General features: G+C 39.1%; 1 protein-coding gene across 1 annotated transcript; it reads left to right on the plus strand.

Moving 5' to 3' along the window:
- The first annotated feature begins 1,658 nt into the window (after positions 1-1,658).
- ergic1 (endoplasmic reticulum-golgi intermediate compartment 1) lies at positions 1,659-19,272 on the plus strand. Its single transcript, XM_023959282.2, has 10 exons — positions 1,659-1,817; positions 7,141-7,202; positions 11,236-11,308; positions 11,679-11,773; positions 14,418-14,542; positions 14,893-14,997; positions 15,081-15,141; positions 15,454-15,554; positions 16,158-16,280; positions 18,377-19,272. The coding sequence occupies exons 1-10, from the start codon at positions 1,798-1,800 to the stop codon at positions 18,482-18,484; spliced, it is 873 nt and encodes a 290-aa protein (XP_023815050.1). The 5' UTR covers positions 1,659-1,797; the 3' UTR covers positions 18,485-19,272.
- Positions 19,273-19,484: the final 212 nt, after the last annotated feature.

The following is a 19,484-nucleotide window of genomic DNA, read 5'->3' on the forward strand; positions in this document are numbered from 1 at the left end:
TGCTCTTCACAGTGTCCTTGAAGCTCATATTAAATATGTAGCCATGTCATTTTTCAGGTTATATTAATCTCCTAAATCAGATTGTGACATCACAATCAATTTACTGTGATCTAACCAAAGTGGAATCTATCAAGTCAAAGAAAATGGGACGTGTTCTAAACTCTCTGAATACGGCCAATGGCTCTAAGAGACGAAGAGGGGGGAATCTTGAAAGACAGAAACTTAACAAATCCCAACAGAGTTTTAAAATCTCAGTTTGACCTTACACCATCACGCGATGAGTCAACGGTGAGGCACAAACCACAAAGCAAGAATGTTTCAAACTACAGCGGAGGAGGGTCAAACTTGTGCTGAAGACAGTCTGTACCTAAACAGTTTTTTTTTCCTGTTTTCCCTCAAGTCATGAAGAAAAAAGATTTGGAATTAAGCAACAGAAGAACACTAATGGTTTTTGACAACACAGAACAACATTAAGGTCTTTATGTTTTCTAAATTTAATTATCTTTTATTTATTTACAGTTTCTGCCTCTAGTTTTATGTACATTATATTTTTTTAATAAAAAGTTTAATCTGGCCAAACTTTAAAAAAACATTTGTGTGGAAATGATGACTAACAGAAACCAAAATGTACATTTCTTTGATAAAAGGGGAACCTTTTTATGGAGTAACAACATAAGCTATTGCAAAGTAATAAAACAAAGTGTGTTTCTGTTCTGAAACACCATAGATACTGAGCACTGAAAACACATCTTGAGCTGTTGTGATGTATTTGTTTTCAATACTTTTGACATAAAAGTACTACCCAAATCCAGAAAGGGAAGTGAAATAAAGGATGAAAGAGAGGTATTTCCTCCAGTCCAATTTCTGCTGTCACTTGCTGTCAGCCCTGTCTGTTTACTGTCATTGTCTCTATGGGCAACAAGGGAACCACACAGGAAAAACACAGGACATGTCCTCATCATCTAATGTCCTAGCCACAAAATTTAGTGAAACATCCTTTGCTTCCATATCATGTGTTTGTGGGGATAGTAAAAAAACAGTAAGGCAAGTGGTGTATTTTCTGTTCTTGGTTGTGGCATTTGGAGAATTCCTGATTTTTAAATTTTGCTTACATGGAGGAGGCAGGAAAAAAAGTTGTTTAGTCTATTGGCTTTGCCTTTATATATATATATAAAAATATTCATGCTATAAATATATTATAGTTGTTTGGGAATATTATAGGTAGCAATTCTTGGGGCACATTCTTTTAAATAAATCTTCATGTACTTTGTCAAATTTGTTTTTACTTAAAAAATATTTTAACTATTTATCATATACATTCTGAAAGCTCATTGCTTTTTCTGTCTGTTCAATGTAATTTTATTGTGGTCAATTGTTTTTTTTTGCATAAATTTAATTTTTGAGCTATATGGGTGCCTTATGTATGTAGGTGAATTTGTGTTTTGCTTTGGTGGCAGTTTTTGTTACCAGTTGTGATTCGGTGCTTACTTTGCTGTTTCAGTCATGTTCTTTCACTACTCTTTTTCTGAATCATGTACTGTACAGCAACTTTAAAAATAACACCTTAAAAACTAAAACAGCAAAAACATTTTTAAAAATCCACGCGGAAGTTACTTCAGCCGCCGTGGAGGAAGTAGAATCCCCACAGACAGGAAGTTCCTGTCAGCCAATCAGAATCTGCAAAGCGTACTAAGCTGACGTCAACCCGGTACCCATAAACACCCGGTAGCATCAAGAAACACTGTCCGTTTTCTGTATTTTTTCCCCCTAAAAACTCCCGTTAAACGAGCATAAATCATGCCTTTCGATGTTAGAAGGTGAGTACGAGGTTTACGTTTGTTTAGGTATGAAAAAGACGGCGCATTGACGGTTTGCCGCTTTCTGTGAGCTGAGACATGAAATGCCAGTTTTTGCACAGCAGCCTCCACAAGAGTTGGTTAAAGTTGTAATTGCTTTCCAATTAGCCAGAATAAGCTACTATTGTCATACGGGGCGTGGGTTCTTTGACCAAAACAGTCTCCAAGGAGTTTTTTTTATTTCACATGCACTAGTTTCCTCACCAGAGTTAATTTTGCATGACGTGGTGGTGGTGTGGAGCGGTGATTCCAGTAACTCAAGGAAGGAGAAGTTAGCATCACAAAAACTCCAGTGTTGACATCTTTTCGTTGCACAAAAGGAAAGCAGTCTCTGTCTAGGGTTGTTGAACAAACAATAGCCACAAATAAACATTTAAACTGTAGGAAATTCAAACCATTTAAATAGATAATGCGAAACGTGAGTACCACATGGAAGTAAGTGCTATCCGTCTTGGACACACCTTAAGAAAATAAAAGACCGGATGTTTATACTTTCCACATTGTTTTGAATCCTGTTAATGCTCTTAAGACAATAAAACCTGAAATTTTGTCATGCTTACTAGTTAAAATCTGTTATTTTGGCTATAAATATTTAAAATTGTTAATATTTAGATTACCTATGTAAAAAATGTGTACAGATGAAAGAACATTATTCAATAACTTCACAGTGACAGCTTTTTTCAGTCTTTTTTAAATTTATCTGGTCATAGTTGTTTCTTTAAATCAATCTACAGCTCAGGGTGTTGCATAGTTTTTGCTATGACCTCTACACTTGCGCTAACTCCTGTGACTGCAGGTCATGGTGTGGTCATGTTGCCCTCTGATGCCTCATCAGTTCCCTGAACCATTACAACAGCTGGAAACAGTTCTGTTGACCAATTTGGTTGGTTCAAGGTGTTGTCAGTTGAGAAAAATCCTGCTGTTAGTCATCAATGTGAGAATGTCTGACATGGATTTCACTATATGGATGGATTTTGTGCATCATAAGACGCATGTCTGTCAAGTTTCGATTCAGAATGTTTAACAGAAACACTTGTAGTTATCCCTTTTTTCAAAACAAACTAATAAATTCAATGAACGCTAATCTTTATCTTTGTGTTTGTTATGAGGTGGTTTAATGTGATGCCTGCTTTAATATTAAAGAAGGAATTAATATTGGGTAGATTTTTAATGGATATAATACTTCAGTCTTTGACAACAATTAAGGAAAAAGTTAAGAATTTTTCATTTAAAGCTATGCAGAGGCAAACATAACTGCATTTTGGCTTTTCACTTGCATTAAATAGATGGTAATTGTTGTCAGCAGATTGAGTCTAAAAGAACAAAGATCATTTTAAGGGGTTTAAGCAAGGTATAGGATTATTTAAGGTGGAGTTTTTTGTACTGCTTTTGTTGCTCTTATTCTTTGAAACTTCAGATACCATGATAAATGAAAGCTCTGGTGCGTCTCCATCAGCGGAGCTAACGTGCTAAAGTCTGTTGGATACAATGGAAATGCTCTTTCCTGCTGTCAGTCGGCTGATTCTAAAATGTTGGAGTTTTATTTGCAAACACAGTGGTACCAGTTTGGGCTGTTTCTGAAAAGCAAATGTATACAGATCTGGTGCAACTGTTGCATGTAAGAGGAGCATGGTCTTTTGGTAGTTCAACAGGAAATGGTCTTATCCTAAAAGCTGTGATCTTGGTGCAAAGTACTTTTTCACATGAACGTCACTGTTTGGCCACTCAGCTTCAAAGATGATACAGTAGGTGCTAATCTCGCCTCCCAATGGAAGAGGGTCAAAACCTCTTTAAGTCCAATAAACCTCATTTAAAAGTCTTACACCTTCTGCAAACATTAGTTTAAAAAATTCTTTTAAAAGGGCAGAATCCCAAACTATGTACTAAAGGGGTTATAGCAGAGCTGAAAATGTCTTTATAGTTGGATGTTTATTTCATAAAGTTCAAGTGTTTATTTTATGTTTTAAATTGCAATGTTTTTTTCATCACACATTTAAAGTCTATAAAATAATATTTACAGCTCTTAAAATGTTCTGTTACTCTAAAAAGTAGTTAATTACGTGTCGATTTTCATCTATATAGCCTTGCTTTTACATGGTTAAATGGTGAAACAGTTTGTTCTGTGGTGTCTATTTATAAAGGTCACATCATTCGAAATGACTCAACTGCTAAACCCAGAAGAAACGAGTTAATGATAAGAAGACTTTCCACCTCAGGTTTAATTAAACCTCTCTGACTATGTCATTTATTGACACAGGAAGTCTTGGTTTGAGCCAAACAGATGATCCACTGTGTGCAAGTTGCTGACTAGATGGGGGTGATTGCAGCGTTCTGGTTAGGCGTTTTTGACAGTCAAAGCGATCGTGCCGGTAATCTTGACGTGCTGCAGCGCCGTGTCTGACGCTTGTTGTGTACCCTCAGAGCAGGTGATGCTTACAGGTCATGATGCCTGATTCTTATCTGTCCGTCTCGTGTGGTATTGGAAGCAATATGTTGAAAAGATGAAGTGCTGACGGTGACTCATCTCGAGATTCAGTTTGTTTGGTAAGACCTTTCCTTGAATAAAACGAGTGCTTTCATCTGGCTGTGTTAAGAACAACCTGTCCTTGCCACAGACATAACAAGTGGGAACACAGAACCTGAGCACTGACATGTCACGGAGAGAAATGGTTTGACTGTAATTCAGGAAATAATGACCCTAAGGGAGAGGTTAATACTCAGCGTTTTCACACATTTATTGCTTTTATCGCCATTTTAAAGCGTTAACAGTATCGCTCATGAATTCTATTGTTATTTTTGGTACATGATAAACTGATGACAAATTCATGCAATCAAGTTGGCTGCAGTTTGTTCAGCTGGGTTTAGTTTCCTCCGACTGAGTGAGGGAATGATGGGAAATATCTTTTAACTAACAGCTGATTTACATTTGGGTTTTGTGCAAAATGCGTCTTACTTTAAAGACAAAAAAGGCTTGCTCATAAATCACGCTTTAGTTTAATGACCTATTAGATGATTTATCAAACCTTCTGATTAGTAGATGCAAGTCTCCACATGTCATAAATTTATGAGGTTATTGCTGCTGCTTTGTTTTCTTTGATAGCTGCAAAATGTTTACGTACAAATTATTTTAAAAAATGTGTAAAAAAGTGGGTGTTTGCTCATATAATGGCTTGTTAGATAACCTTATTATCAAAAATCAAAAAGCTGCTTTGCTTAAATCACCTTGATTTCTTGTGTTATGTTGAATTATGTCAACAGTAAAGCTATTTACAGTGAGACTATTCCTTATGTCTGTTTTGAGTTGAACTGTTCTCTACTGCAGTTGTTTGTCCTCTTGCGATGGCTTCCTAACACAAACATAGTATTTGCAGCAGACGCTCCAGTCAAGATTAGACAGTTTTCAGGGACGTCCTGGGATATTTCAGCAGAACAATGCAAACCACATTCTGCACGTTTCCCACCCATGACTGTGGAACAACAACATTGACTTTCTGCAATCCTAAGCCTGTCCACAAATGAGAAAACGTGAAGTATCTCAAAAAAAGAAGAAAAGATTCTAACTTACCAGAAAATCCATTAAGAGATGTAAAATATTATCCATAGAACTTATGTAGAGTTTTGGGGAATTAAACAACATAAATAAAGCTTTTTGTGACGTTTTTTAGGCTTGCAGGGAGCCATGTTAGCTTATCTAAGATATTTTAAATTTTCTTAAGTGCAAATAATCTATTTACACTGTTTTTTTGTTTACGGTGAAACAGTAAAGTTTTAATATTGATACTAGAACACGTGTTCATCAGCAGCATACATCTTTATTTTTAGCTCAATCTCTTTGTTATAATGTTGAAAAACATCACATTGTTGTCTCCAATAAGAGTGGTATTGGGTTTATTTTGAAATACAAATATTTAGTGGTGTAGCACCTCAAAGAAGAAAATGAACTCTCAATTTTTTTGTCTTTATTTTAATCACTCTGGCTTTTATTTTTCATTTTTGTCTTGTCTTTTTTTTCCAACTTAATCCTAATTAAATGGATGTTATTTTTAAATCTTAGCTTTAAAGTTATTTTTACATGGTTATACAAATGTTTTATGCAAATGTATAACACACTGGAAGTGATTCCAGTTGAATGATTGACATAAAGCCAACTTTTTTGCTTCTTTTTAGGTTGCCAGATCTTAAAATAGCTTTTTTTTCAGTATCATAGGAGTTTAGTGAAACACACAAACCAACAGAAAGACATTAGATTTCCCTATAAATCCTTGTGTGTGTGTGCGCGCGTGCGTGTGTGTATGAAGAAATGTGCAGATTTGGCTGAATGTGGGCGTTTGGATTTCACCACTGATAGTTCACCCAAAGTATGGTAAATGATGAAAATTTGAGGGTAAAACCGAATAGCGTGGTAGGTCTCCTTTATGTGAGAGTTGCATTGCTTTTCACCCCTTCCTTGTTTTTAGGTCGAAATGTAATAAAACTGATACTCGTATGGACACTAGCTGGTATAGACCAGCGCCTCTCAGTGCTTATGGTCAACCTCACCTCTGTATTGTCTGTTCTTCACTCCTGTACTGACAGCGATCTAAAGACAATAGAAAAATAGTTTACAGAACTGTAGAATCCAGCACTTTCTGATGTAGATCAAAAAGGGAAACGGGATTTAGAGTTCGAGGAGGCGCAGTGCGGTCTGGGGTGGACAGGAAGCCCAGCATCCCGCTTCCTGCCCCCCCACCCTCTATTGCATCAACTGTGATTATTTCTGGAGATGTTTTCAGTGGATGAATTATGTGGAGATCCGAGTGTGTCACAGCTGGAGTGGAGCGTTAAAGTTTTCACTACCCAAAAAGGACAAACGCAAGAGCTCCTGAATGTGAATCGTTTCTGTGTTGAGCAGCACTTTTTTTGTGTGTGTGTGTTTCTCCTTAATATGCCCAGATTTCACAGAAGATCCGAATGTACCAGGTGGAAGTAATTATGGTCCTAAAACAAACCAGCAAAGCATTATTTTTCTAGCTGTAAATACGTAGACTGTGTTTTTGGGGACAGGTCATAAATTAAAAGCACACATGCAGAGGAAAGAGGTGTAACTCTCCAAAGTAAGTGTCTGCTTCTGAGATGTGTGATGGCCGAGGTCCAGAGCTAACATTCCAGCTCTCTGGTATACTGTGGAGCATAATAAGTACAGAATGTGCTACTTTTCTCAGCACATAGTGTTCGCATTGCCTCTCTTTTTCTCTCACTCCCTTTTCCTTTTTGTTGGCCCCCCCCCCCCCTTGTCTCCTCTCAGATTGGACATCTACAGGAAAGTGCCCAAAGATCTCACCCAGCCAACATACACAGGAGCTTTCAGTGAGTCGCTCTTCCAGGTTTTTGATGTTGTTCTTCTTCCTGTGTTGGAATCTTCAATCGGTAAACGTCTCATGTCAATTAACCTGTGGTGTCAAAGAGTGATTGCCTTCATCGTGAACTTTTGTTTTCTTTCTATGCATTTTTGTCACCTTAAAATTTTTCATATTTAAAAAATACCCCCCCCCCCCCCCCCCCCCCCCGCTGTAAAAATATGTTATCTATTACAAAGAAATAAAGGTAATTTAGAGATCCAAAAACGGCATAAATGCTCGTTATAGGTCTTAGTTTTTGCCAGAAAATGTCTTGATGATCTTCAAGACTTCTGGGAAAACACTGTGGGCTGAAGAGTCTAAAGTTTTGCTTATTGGAAGCTTTATGTGGTATTAGATCTGCACAAAAGTACCTTAGCCTTTCATAAAACGAACATAACGCCAACAGCAGAACATGGGGGTGCTGGCATAATGATGAGTGACTGTTTTTGATGCTTGAGGAAAAAGGCTTGCTGTATTGCTGTTGTTAAATGATATTGAATTTTGTTGTCTACCAAAAAAATTCTAAAGGACAATGTCCTTCCTTAGGTGACCTTTAGCTCTTTGGTTGAAGTAGATTTTTGTTTTAATTCAAGAAAAAAATGAAATCAAATTTAAGACGACAAGACAAAGTTTTCACTTGATTCTGGTTTGAATGCTTTCTTAGGACCTTTTAGACACATTGATTAACTGGAGTTGTTGATGCTATGAATGACTCAGCAAGTTATGGTTAAAAATACCAACGTTTTTCACACATTGGTTTAGAATTGAATTCTTTTTCTAGTCTATACATAGTAATATAAAAAACTTATGTGTTTACTTATGTTTTCTGTACTATCTTCTAACATTTGGTACTAAAAAGCATGTAATACTCAGAAAACAAACTAGAATACTACGGTACCACATTTCTGTGTCTTGATTCAAAATTTAGGGATGTCTTTCACAATCAGTTTTAACTGGCCTTAAAACGCTCAGTGTGTCTTTTTTTAAACCTAAAATAACCAATTTCTTCTCTCGTGTATCAGCTGACATGTTTTCTGAATAATTACAACATATTTTAGGGAGCCATGTCACATTGATGTAGATAAATGAATAAAAATTGATGTTCTAGAATTTGAAAAAAGCAGCATTTCTGTTTTAAAAACATTGATTTTGACACTGCCGTGTACAATCAGGGTTCAACAGCAGGAAATTGAGATAAAATAGAAAAAAGATCTCAAAATGACAAAATGATTTCCTATAAATAAGCCTATTTTGAAATAATAATATATGATCTTATAGGTTTCACAGTTTCATGCCATGTCTATATGGCTCAACAGTCGTAGCAATAGTTTTTAAAGGCTGGAACTCAAAATTTCAACTCGTCCAAAGTGTGTTTTGGTTTTAGTTGATGCACTGAAATTGAATAAGATGATCAAATATGAAAACTTCTTCATGATTCTGTATCAACTGTTACACTTCATGTATTTAGTTGCTCTTTTTTGATACTTAAGTTTCCCTGAAACTGTACATTTCAGAGTTCCGTGAAAACTTTTTCTGTTTGTACTTAAAGCCCTTGAAGCCCCTTCCACTTTACATAACAGAACTACTCTCCAGTATTTACTAGGAGGCCGCTATTCTCGATAGAAGACCAAACCATATTCTATACCGGAAAACCGAATCATGGGGAAAGTGAATCACTTACTGTGTAAGCTTACTTTGAAAGCGTCAAACGATTGTGCTAAATTAAGAAGGATTTGGTATTTGTTGTTTTATTACACTTGATGATAACACCATAAGCCATAACCCAAATGAAACTGGTTTTTCATAGTTACTTGCTTATTAAAACACATAGAAGGATATGAACCAAATTTTTAGTTTTCTCTTGTTTTGTAATAAACAAGTCATATGTCAAACTGCAACAAACCCCAGAAATAGAAGTTTCAGATCGGATCATGGGGAAAGTGAATTGATGCATCCTTGATATTTACCTGATGTGGTCAGCTCTTATTCATTTACGTTTTTATCTGCCTCTTGTATATTTAATTCCACTTTGTATTTTTATGCTGTCATTTTTGATTGTTCTTAATTGGCTCATTGAATGTTCTCTTTTTCATCTCTTTTTATTGTAAAGCACTTTGATTCTCTGATGTTGTAAAGGCCTATATAAATAAAGATCATTCATTCAAGATCATAAATTCTGAATATCATCCCTTCCATTTCTCAGAAGTTATGTGTAAATCCTTTGCAGTTTTTATTTTGACTCTAAACGGCTTGACGGTGCTGGTTGCGCTTTCTGGAGTCGACAGGATTGCAGGCACCGGCTTGTCCCAGCACTCCAGTCATCAAGACATTCAACCGGTTTTAGTTTCAGTAATTTAGTGAGAAATGCAATGATCATCTGACATTCTACTGCGCAACAGCAGTCAATAGTGATGCGCTTAATGTTTTTTTCCTCCTTTCATGTGTTTTCCTGTTTGTCATCGATAAGTCATGGTGCCAAAGTGGATTGCACTGATTAATCACAGCACAAAATAGATATTTCAAAAGACCGGATGACACGTTTTTGCTGCCTTAGACATTTTCAACGGTCAGCTGATGAGAGCCGACGAGGAACATCGTCAAAGCGGAAGTGGTGGTACAATGGACCGAGCTGATTGTAACTCTCTCCTGGACGGCGGAATGAAAAGATGGCAGCTTCCGCCATGAAGGAAATGGAAGTCCATGAAGCAGCCTCCCTTCCTGTCTCCATCTGCTGTCTAGGACGGCAGATATTACAAACTCATATTGGAAGGGAATTCTCCGCCACAATAAACACAAAAGACTGAGTATCCTGACACCATCTGCTTTTGCTTTGCCTTTCAATGGAAGACATTTTTGTGGTATTAAGCTTTTTTGTTGTTGTTGTTGAAACAGCCCGAGGTATTTTGCGTTCAGAATTTTCAGCCTCTTAATTCGCCTATTCTGACCCCCCCACCCCAAAAAAAGACAAAAGAAAAGTCGAACAATCTTTAGCAGAACTGTAGAAGAATAAATGTCTCATCGGATCATAAAAATGTGGGGTTGGCTTTAATGTCATCCACTGATTCATGGTCCTATTGCTTGAGACTTATATTACAGTACAAATGAGCGGTTTGGATGAGCCGGAGCTTAAAGAAAAGCATTCATGTTAAATCTTTTCTAAACCATTTGGCTTGTCAGTATTTACAGTGCCAGGAAGTTGAAAGGCAGGAGTTGCTCTAACCTTTTACTAATCCCCGTGGCATTGTGTGCTGTTGAAGCAAGAATAGAATTACTTTAAGCCCTTTGATGAACCTGAACGGGGTGGCCCTTTGTGTCAGAGCAACGCTCCCTGTTGCTTTTTGGGTAAACAGTCCTTTATGTCCCAACGCCCTGCAAACCACACATTTGGGTTGATTGCGAAATCCTAGGAAACAGTTGCCACGTCAACACACCTCACCTGCATGAGGGCTTCCTGACTGTGGTGCTAACCATACTGGATAGACCAGTTAAGCATACACAACATCAGGTTTTTGAATATATGTTGGCAAATACATGGCAACGCTTTATGTAAGCCTTTGGCCACATTTGAAACACACAAAACACACTTAGTTTGGGAAAAATACACTTTTAAAAAGGTTTCTTCCCCATTTTTTTTTCTCCCGCTCCAGGTTCCTCTGGGATTTTTAGGTCCAAGTACAGAGTTTGAAAGCTTTAAGTCAGCTGTCTTTAGTAAATAGCATGAGCTCATCCCCGCCAAAGAAAGGATGTTAATGTGCTGGAAGTCATTGGCTAATTAGTGTTGGATGGTTTCTAAAAAGAAAAACGTTGCTTAATGGCAGGGCGAACACCAGCAGTAAAATTGCTGTTTTAATAGCAGCTATTGTGATTTCATTCATGTTAATAACTGACGTCAGTCCCTCCTAAAAACAACTTTAGTGTGTCTTTTTAGCGTTAACACGAAAACATGCCACAAAAGCATTTTCATTGCGATGTTTTAACCTTCTGCTTTTTTTTGTCCACAGTTTCCATTCTATGCTGCTTCTTCATTCTCTTTCTATTCCTGTCGGAGCTGACGGGATTTATAGCCACTGAGATGTAGGTATCACACCACCCACCTGAACTCCAACCTTCACACAAGCTGAAAACACACCAGGACTTAATAATGGTTATGAACGCTGTCTTCACTATGTACTCTGCCCAAACCAATGAAAAGGCAGACTTCTCCTCACAGGAAATTGGCTTTTTGTGTGCGTCAGCCTGTTGGCAGACTGTAATAAGAAGATGACATGAGAAGGGTTTGACAGGAAGGAAATTGCATTGGCGGAGACGCACAAAGACACTTTTTTATTTTTTGCTATTTTTATCATAATTCCTTGTATATTAAAACAGTGAAGGTGCCATGCAGGTCCAAAATATTTTAATTTCTGAATATCCCAACCTGTTCTTGTCTATCTTTTTGTTGCAGTGTAAATGAACTGTATGTGGATGACCCTGATAAAGACAGTGGGGGGAAGATAGATGTGAGTTTAAACATCAGTTTGCCAAACTTACACTGTGATTGTGAGTATACACACAACTCTCTTTGTTTACTTTCTCTTTTACAGTAAATTTGAATTATTTGTTAAGTAAATGTTCTGCTTTAAATATTTCTTTGAAAGACCTACTCCAATGAAAATTGGGTTTTTAATGTTTTTAACAAGCTTCTTGTTCATGATGCACAACATATATCAAGACAATGTAACTTCAAATTGTGTTTCTGAGTATTCCTTTATTCAAATTGTTGTGAATCAGGCACAACTGTGATGTCCAAACGACAATCAGCGGCTCTGCTCCTTCTAAAGCATCTACTTGCAGACAAATATCCCTGAATATCTTTGTTTGTCTCGTCCGAGCTGGCATCAGGCTCTAAACTGTACGACTGGATAGCTCCGATATTACTCGCCATTTTTGTTGCACCATTGATGTTAGGTTAGGGTTGTGAGGGGCTGTAAGTTGGCGGGAGAGAGTGTAAACTAAGGGATGATGGGAAGTGTGGGCAAACTTACACCACGCCAGCGGTCCCACTCATTAGACAGGTGAATTCTAATGAAATACTGCCGCATTGCAAAATATGTCCTTGAAAACGACAGTTTTTTTTGGTTTGTTTTGTTATTTTGGCTAAAAACAACATACCGATAATCATAATTATAAGACTACTGGGAATGCTTTGAAAATAGATCAAAAGATAATGGGAGTGGGACTTTAAATGGTTATGTTTTCCAGAACTTTAATAATTTTACACGTTCAACAAGTAGTAAAACAATCTTAAATCAATGCAACTATTGCATGATTGAGGTTCTCTTTTTTTTTTTTCCCCAGAGCAAAATGATTCCAGAAACAACAAAAATGAAAAGATCCAAAAAGTGTTGTGGCACATACATATATGTATAAATATGGCAAAATATAGTTTACTCTTAAATGATTTTGACTTGTGATGAAATATTTGGCGCTCAAAGTCAGGTATGTTCTGGAGAACTCCAGTCCAGTGACGGCTCCAACCCGTTTTGCAGCATTGCTGAGATCCAGATTTTTCTCGTTGGCTCTGCTGTCAAAGAGGTGTGCAGGCAGGTTGAAGCGAGCCAGAGCGTGGAGCAGTCGAGGCTAATTTCCTCCTCATGACTCCTTTCAGAAAGTATGCCCATTGACGAATCCCACACACAAACAGTGTCAGAGCTGTGGTGGTGCAGCAAACACACACTCATTCCTCAAACGTTCCCCAAAAATGGCAAAGCTAACAAAGCTCGTGTGAAAATTGAAGCCAGGTTTTCCGTATGGAGGCTCTGGGAGGCGAGCCCACAGCTGCGAGCCATGTGTTTTGATGAGCTCACTCCAAGCCTGCCTTTTCCAAATAAAGGTCTTGATGACTTTATGGATTGTGGCTTTGTTGTTTTGAAGTGCCTGAGATGTGGGGTCGTGTGAAGTGACGGCTGGTTTAAACAGAAAAGTGGCTGCGTGCAACGTGCAGAAACGGCTCTGCCTGTTTCCCACAGCGAGTTCGTGTTCCTCCGTTTTCTTTTCCAGGCCTCCGAGCAGGTCGTCATCCGTTCCAAATTTACTTGCAGAGAAGAAACCGTTTCATCACGGAAAGCCTGGCACGTCTTTTCATTATTTATCTCTGCTGCTTTTCCAGAGTTAAACACCGTCTCCCTCCGCTGACCTTTACGGTTTTGCCTCGGCTTGATTTGTGACTTCATGGAAAAACACGGGCGCATGTAATAGCTTATAACAACCCCCCACCTCACCCCACCACCTCCCCATCCCGATCCCGATCCTCTTTCTATCATCCTGCTCCCAGTCGGCGTCTTTACGTTTGAGTATTTCTAGATGTGGACAGGTGGAGTTGGAGTAGCAAACTGGAATGTCAAAGGTCAGAAAGGCAGCATGTCGAGGTTTTGTAGCACAGGCGGGAGTGCGCATACCTCTCTGAAATAGGCCACAGCCACTTTGCCAACACAGCAGCCTACAGGATGGAAGGGGGAGTGGAAAACCACACACACTAACGCAGGTTTCCTTTGGGTCATTCTATGCCAGGGGCGTCTTGAATGTGCGCCCTAATGTTTTCTTTTTTGCCTAATAAAATGTGCTAAAGTAGTTTAGAGTCAGACAATGTTGTCCCAATATCAGACTTTTTTGACTATTAGTCAATTGGAAATGAAGATTTAGCAGCAAAAACAAATATAAAGTTGTTTTCTGTTTTATTAAAGCTTCCTAGTATCAAAAAACTTAAATTAAAGCATGAAATTTAAGGCCATTGTTTTTTTTAAGTATATTTTTAACCCTTTAACACCTGAAATGTTGCTTGTTACACCTAAATAACATATGGTTCTTGACCTACCGTTACTCTTCAACCGTTTACACAATCAATTGGCTGATTTTGACACAGAGAAAAGCAGCTTTTCATGTCGGTTCTGCACCGATATGCAACTCATTACTAAGGCAAAGAGTTGTAGAGCAGCATAAATCTGCTGATTCTGCGCCTCAGAATCTACTGGAATTACGTTAATTGCATAAATATTGTTGAGTTAGAGTAGTTGGAAAAATGTAAACATTGGAGCTAAAGCTCTGGTGTTAAAGCAAATGACAACGTATCATTTTACCTTTTCACAATCACAAGTCCAAAGTTTGAACTGTGTGTTGACCTGATCTCTCCTCTCTGTGTTTTGAGTGGTGGGTCTGGACATTCAGGATGAAATGGGCCGCCATGAAGTCGGCCACATCGACAACTCCATGAAGATTCCCATCAATCAAGGCGAGGGCTGTCGGTTTGAAGGAAAATTCACTATCAATAAGGTACGCTTTTGATCCCTCTGACTAGAGGAATGAAAAGGCCGCTCTGTGTGCAGAGGATGGAAATGCAGATAGCACTCTTCATCTGGAACTCAGTGGAGTAAAATGTTATAAATTAAGTTGTGCTAAATTGAAGAGCTCAGGGATTCAATTACCTCCTTGTGTGAGCTCTGTGGACCTTTGTTTGCTGCATGACTTGTGCGTCAGTCTTTCCGTTTCCTCTAAAATGATTAACCCAGAGAGTAGAGATTTAACACCCTTCTCTGGCAGAGAGTTGGGGAAAAAATCAAGTGGACGAACAAGCCCAGTTACATCTGGCTTTTGGTTAACCGAAGGAGTCGATTTCCGCGCAGGTACCAGGAAACTTCCATGTGTCGACACACAGCGCCACCGCGCAGCCCCAAAACCCCGACATGACCCACAGCATCCACAAGCTGGCCTTTGGAGATACATTACAGGTCAGGCCGCGCATAAAATGAGAAGCAGAGGAATTGAAGACTCTGAAGTTGGAAGGTTTATTTTTCCCTTCTGTCTGATGCAGGTACACAACGTCAAAGGAGCCTTTAATGCTTTAGGAGGGGCAGACAAGCTGTCATCTAACCGTATGTATCCACACACACACACACACACACACACGTGTTCATTAAAAGCCTTACGCGATCGACATAATCCTTCTTGATGGTCCGGCTGATGCACCAAAATGACACGTCTTGTGTGTGTCATTTACATACAGGAAGCTTTAAGCCCTAAGAAATGCAATTTTGGGCTTATTTTTCTTTACATATGTCTTCCATCATCAGAAAAATGCCTCAAGATCATCTTGAAAACATGATTTTCATCAGACTGGGTCTTAAAGCAAAACTCGAAACCATCCATTAGATTTTTATTTCTGTTTTTCTTTCTCTCTCTTGCAGCTCTGGCTTCACATGACTATATTCTGAAGATTGTGCCAACAGTATATGAAGACTTATCAGGCAGACAGAGGTTCTCCTACCAGTACACAGTAGCAAACAAGGTATCCCAGCACATTTGGCTTCTGTGTGGTTTGATTAAGCCTCTGTGTGTGTTTGCTGCTGCACACATTGTTGTTCACGTGCGCACTCACCTGGAAGGGGACCACTTTAGCCGACTTACTGGAAGCTCCTCCAGGTTGTCAACAAACCATAAAGACACTTCCAAGAACAGTTTTGACTGACAACTGCTTCAGCAGTGTTGACCAACAACAAGTACAAGTCAGCTGTGAAGAATGGAAATGAGGGCTTGTGGAAAAATATTCCCCTGCCTCGATTTTAAAGAGTCCGATCAGAAGTGGGTTTGTTACTTTAGAAGGATGGATTTGTGTGAATATTTCAAAGGTCATGTGGTCAGCTCTATTTCACATTCTTCGGGTTCGCTTCATGTGAGTTTTATTGTCCAAAAACTCACTCATCATGAGTCATTTATGACTTTGAGTGACCTTATGAGAGAGGAATTCTGTCAACACCCACTGCCATCTGCACCGCCGCAGAAGAAAAATAAAGTTTCCGATTGTCCTTGTTTTACTTCACGCTGAGTGAATTGGACTCGTTTGGGTTTCTATTTTATGATCGTAACAAACTTGTGTCATTGCCTCGCACAGGAATATGTTGCTTACAGCCACACAGGGAGAATAATCCCCGCAATCTGGTTCAGATACGACCTCAGTCCCATCACCGTCAAGTACACAGAGAGGAGGCAGCCCTTCTACCGCTTCATCACAACAGTGAGTCAGACTGCACTGAAAACACATGTTTGTTGTGTGTTTTAAACTTCATGAAATGTGATGTATTGTTGATTTCTGTCAGAGTTTAAATCACAGAAACCACTTTAAAATCCAGTTTAAACATTAGGTTCCATCAATCTGCTTTAAAAAAAGCATGAAATATTTGGAGAGAGTGCCATTAAGAGGTTTTTCAACTCAGTGGCCTAGTAGTAGAGTGTCAGTTTAAATCCTTGGTTGGATCGTACCAAAGTGTCTTAAAAATGGGATATCTGCCTCCCTGTTTGACACCTAAGCCTCAGTCACATGCACTCACTCATTCAGGGGTTGACCTGTTCAGGTGTTGCAGGTTTTTGGGGCTGTCCAGGCCCATAGAGGGTTGCATACAGGAGGGGCTGCATCTTAATGGGAGTGCAGGTATATCTTGCAGTTCTCTTAAGGGAGAACTGCCCAACCCTGGCCCTTGAGATCTACCACACTGCCTTTTTTCCAACGCTTGGTTCTGATTACCTGGATTTGGAATGAGGAGACAACAGAGTCAGCTAATCAGCGGAAAGTAGTGCAGGGAGAGATGGAAATCAGGCAGGGCAGTAGATCTCAAGCACCAGGATTGGGCAGCCCTGTCTTAAGGGATGTCATCAAAATGAGTGTGTACAGGTGAAACGGAGGATGTCAAATTTCCTAAATCCTAATAGTCAAACACTAGTAGGCTCCCCGTGCAGCGCGCAGGATTTTGGCCAATCGGTCTACGACCTTGATATTTATATTTGTACATTACCCAATTCTGGTCCGCATAGAACCCTGTCACCTAGGGTTAAGGGGGTTTGGAGGCTTAAATCAGCAAATAGTTCTCGAACGGGCCTGTGTTTGCACCTCGCCACTCCCTTGAGATGAAGAACCAATTTCACACATCTAGGTGTGTGACATAGTCATTAACTTTACCTTCCTCTACATGAACATCTGTTGCATGTTTAGTTTTACTCTCATTTTCAATATTTGTCCTTTTACTAATTTCATTATCACTGCAAATTAGAAAAGAAAACAGACTTCAAAAACTAAACCAAAGCTCTAAAAGTTAGATGTTGGTAAACTCTCCAAGAGAAGCAGCAAATCACTTCAGGCGGAGGAAGAGGAGGAGGAGAAGACAAAACACAGAAAACAAGAGCCACATGTTGGCCTAAGAGAACAAAAAAAGCTCAGTTTGCCTTTTTTGGAGGAAATTCCTCTTTTACTTCAAAAAAGCAAAAAAAAAGTATAAGTTTGTAATTGAATAGTGTCATCTGGATTTATGAGAGCAAATCGCAGGCCAGCGTTGACTGGCATGCTTGTGCATCCCCTCAAACCTCTCTTAATGTCAGGCACAACAACAGCCCTAGTGATGATTCAGGCTTGTTTTGTAAACGTGAAGCCTGGGTAACTTGTGATTACTGTAACCATGACCTCATCTGCAGACAAAAAGGGAGCATCTGTGCACACACACACACAGGTGAACGCTCGGTCAGTACAGGGAGTGGGAGATAAAAAAAAAAAAAAAACTTCACAATAAGACGCGAACAAAGGTAGAACCAGAAAACCACAATGGCTTCTGGAGCAAAGTAATAAGTTAAAAATGGGGATAAGTGAAATGTACGAGTAAATGTACGAGTGAGTGAGCTAATGAAATATGAAAATTTAATTGGTTTTTGACAACAAAATTTTTTTGTTTGTTTGTTTTGTAGTGATGTTATCAAGATATTGTTTAGCCCTTAAGGCATGACAAAGCTAACCTGTTAGCAAAAGATGGTAAAAAATTACTGAGCTGCAATGATTTTAAATAACTTTGATCTCCAACAATGAAAAAAAAAAAAAAAATTACCCCAAAGCCATGCAACCTGTCACAATGAGTAAGGGAAATCTGACTCAAGTGGCATCCAGCTCGATAGTAAACGTCCCCACTGGCATTTCCTGCCTTGCTAACGAGCAGTTAAGGTTTGCGTCTTAGGAGATGACTGTTCTTCCAGGCGTTATCATTAGTCACAGCCGAGGAGCATCGAGAGAAGCCTGTTGTGATGCTGACCACAAAACCTTCAAACGCTTTTCTTTTTTTGATATTCCTGCAGATTTGTGCCATCGTAGGAGGGACCTTCACCGTCGCTGGAATCATCGACTCCTGCATATTCACCGCCTCCGAGGCCTGGAAGAAGATCCAGATAGGCAAGATGTCCTGATAACACAGACTGGGCTCTTATTTATATGTGGCACGATGCTAAGCCTGTTTGCTAAATCCCACCTCAAAAAAACAAAAGAAAAAACTTTTCTCGTGGAGGTTTTTATTTACCACTATGAGTCTACGACATGAGATATAGCTACCAGGCTTGCATGGCTGCGTATCTTTTACCCAAGATCCTCTCAGGGCTCCATCCGCTCGTCTGACGCGTGGACTATCACATGTCGGTCTCCTCCGTCATTGGAGGTCAGAGAAGGGAAGAGGCCATCTCTTGTTACTTTGGGGATATATTTTAAAGAACTGTGTGCCGGATTGAAGTGAAGTACGTTTTCAAGTGTCAAGTCACATTCGGTGCATCACCTGTGTGACTGCAGATCAGTGTAAAGTGTGCAAGAGACGAAATTGCATTGGTTTCCTGCTCAGTCAGCGTCAAACCACACGTTTTTCACGGTTTTTTATGTTTTATGGTAAAAAAACGAAACTGAAAGTCCTTTTTTTTCCCAAAAAACTCACATAATTCCTATTTTCTATCTTCAGTGTTCACCCGTTTGCCTTGAGATCTTGTTTATTTACATAAAAATTGGTTTTTGAAAGGTCAGTTTTAGGTTTTCTCTCTGTGCTCCATTTTTCTAAGGTTTCTATCTCTTTATACTGTTTCTATTGCAGCCTCTTTGTTGAAGTATGGTAACAACAAACCCTAAAAACCTGTTCTGCCTGAAAAGACGCCCATTTCTGCCCTGGATTTCTGTAGGGCTGTTTCCTACTCCAGTAAAAGCACATTTCAAATCATTGTTTGCTTTGTTTTCTTATCATTTTAAAAGCCTACTCCAAGTTATTGACTTAATTTGATTAATATAGTCATTAAAGCTAGATTTAGGCGACAGTAATTCATATCTTGAAGCAGTAGCGGTGTCCCAGAGTGACCCGGTGTCGCTGCCCGCCTCACATGTCAGAGTAAACCCCTCCCGTTCAGGGATGATTTGTGTGACTCTCCAACATGG

This window comes from Oryzias latipes, chromosome 10, assembly GCF_053564925.1.
Source record: "Oryzias latipes strain Hd-rR chromosome 10, Olatipes_Hd-rR_3.1".
NCBI classification, from domain to species: Eukaryota; Metazoa; Chordata; class Actinopteri; order Beloniformes; family Adrianichthyidae; genus Oryzias; species Oryzias latipes.

Excerpts from the sequence above, each read along its gene's own strand:
- ergic1 (XM_023959282.2), top strand. The coding sequence starts at position 1,798 with ATGCCTTTCGATGTTAGAAG. Across the intron at positions 11,309-11,678 it reads GGATTTATAGCCACTGAGAT|TGTAAATGAACTGTATGTGG; the intron begins GTAGGTATCACA and ends TTTTTGTTGCAG. Across the intron at positions 14,998-15,080 it reads CCTTTGGAGATACATTACAG|GTACACAACGTCAAAGGAGC; the intron begins GTCAGGCCGCGC and ends TGTCTGATGCAG.